The following is a 2,262-nucleotide window of genomic DNA, read 5'->3' as shown; positions in this document are numbered from 1 at the left end:
ATATATATATATATACATTATTCGAACCACTGTGGGAACAGTTTAGCATTGGATGACGAAGCGCGTGAAATGCGTTCACCGTAAATTAGATTAGACGAGCGTGCATTTTTCTCGAAAACACGAACGAACGTTTAATCGTTTCGAAATTTAGATACGATATTTCTTCCGTAAAAATTCCGTTTCGAGATTTGTCAGGAATCGCGGAAACAATAGAGGAGATATTCAAACTACATACGTATATATACGATGTATGTGTAACGACGTAGCGCGTAGCAGGCTCGCATCCGTTCCAGAAACGTGACATCTGGTAGCCATGCTTGACCGTAAACGATCGTGGCACGTGACAAACGTGAAATCAGCCTGATGCGTTTCTTCCTTCCTTCCTTTCTTCCTTCCTTCGTTCGTTCGTTCGTTCGTGCGGTGATCCTTTCCTACTCCACCACCAGTAAATATAATTTTCTATTTTCAATAAAAATTATATATATATATATATATATATTGAGTGAGTAAGGTAATAGGAGGAGGATGAGCCCTTTCTCGAATTTTTCTCGATCGCAGAGTGGGAGCATGACCGCGGAGGAATTTCACTCGGCGCTGCAGGAAGCGACCAACTACTCCCTCAAAGGATTCGTTCTTCCGCATCTCAAGCAACAATTGCCTTCCTTGCAGAGAGATCTGAGCAACGCTGCCAGAGCCAGTAATCAGGTAAGGTTCTATTCTTGACCATTTTTGTGAATTTCGCGTCGTAAAAACTCGTAGGAAATTTCTGCGTGATCAATGACTAACCGTGGAATGGGTTTAAAACGCGATACTTAAAACGTAGAGTCCAGACCTTCAGTCTTAATAATAAGCAACGCCGCTAGAGCTAATAACCAAGTGAACAATGAATCGAACGAATAGCAAACTATCTGTCCTAAAAGTGGATATTTCTATGGTAGAAAAGACGAAAATAGAATTCTCATTTGCAAAAATAAGAATGGAAGTAACGTTGCGAAAAATAATAACATAAATCGCGCGAAAATTCAAATTATTTTAAAAATCGATCCCTGTATTTTTATCATAGAAAGATTGAAATAGAAAAATCGAATTCTCGATTGCAAAATTTGAACTTTCCGATTTGAAAATCGATCCCTATATTTTTATGACAGAAAAATCGAATTCTCGATTGTAAAATTTGAACTTTCCATTTTGAAAATCGATCTTTATATTTCTATGACAGAAAAATCGAATTCTCGATTGCAAAATTTGAACTTTCCATTTTGAAAATCGATCTTTATATTTCTATGACAGAAAAATCGAATTTTCGATTGTAAAATTTGAACTTTCCGATTTGAAAATCGATCCCTATATTTCTATGACAGAAAAATCGAATTTTCGATTGTAAAATTTGAACTTTCCGATTTGAAAATCGATCCCTATATTTCTATGACAGAAAAATCGAATTTTCGATTGTAAAATTTGAACTTTCCGATTTGAAAATCGATCCCTATATTTCTATGACAGAAAAATCGAATTTTCGATTGTAAAATTTGAACTTTCCGATTTGAAAATCGATCTCTATATTTCTATGACAGAAAAATCGAATTCTCGATTGTAAAATTTGAACTTTCCATTTTGAAAATCGATCTCTATATTTCTACAGTAGAAAATAGAATTTTCAATTACAAAAATAAGAATAGAAGCAACGTTGCTAGAACTAATAAGATAAATCGCGCGAACAATGCAAAATTCGGACTTTCCATTATGAAAATCGATCCCTATATTTCTATGTTAGAAAAGTCAAAATAAAATTCTTAATTAATAAATGGAAAAATAAAAATTTAAGCAATGCTGTTAGAGTTAAAAATAAATCGCGCGAACAAAATTCAGATTACCCATTTTCGAAAATCGATCCCTATATTTCCACGATAGAAAAGAATTCTCAATTGCAAAAAAGATAAGAATAGAAGCAACGTTGCTAGAGCTAATAAGATAAATCGCGATGCAAAATTCAAGGCACTTTAAAAATCGATCCCTATATTTCTACGATAGAAAAATAGAAAAATCGAAAAATCCCTATATTATCTATGTTATCAAAATAAAATTCTCAATTGGAAAAAATAAAAATGTAACGCTGCTAGATCTAATAATAAGATGAATCGGAACCAATAACGCGGAAAAATTAAAACGCGATGCAAAACACAAAGTTCTGAAAATCCCCATACTTCTACGGTAGAAAAGTCGGGATGGAAAAATCGAATTCTCCGATATAAAATGAGGAAA

General features: G+C 33.7%; 1 protein-coding gene across 1 annotated transcript in view; it reads left to right on the top strand.

The window, feature by feature from the left end:
• LOC102676768 (protein CBFA2T3-like) overlaps positions 1-2,262 on the top strand; it is a 14,831-nt gene that overhangs the window by 6,957 nt on the left and 5,612 nt on the right. The window contains exon 4 of the mRNA XM_031508605.1: positions 559-705. Within this exon, the coding sequence (XP_031364465.1) occupies positions 559-705 (147 nt within the window). The remainder of the gene's footprint in view (positions 1-558; positions 706-2,262) is intronic.

The sequence above is a fragment of the Apis dorsata genome, unplaced genomic scaffold, assembly GCF_000469605.1.
Source record: "Apis dorsata unplaced genomic scaffold, Apis dorsata 1.3 scaffold_92, whole genome shotgun sequence".
Lineage (NCBI taxonomy): Eukaryota > Metazoa > Arthropoda > Insecta > Hymenoptera > Apidae > Apis > Apis dorsata.
Note: the sequence above shows the minus strand (reverse complement) of the source record. Positions and strands in the feature narration are given on the sequence as shown.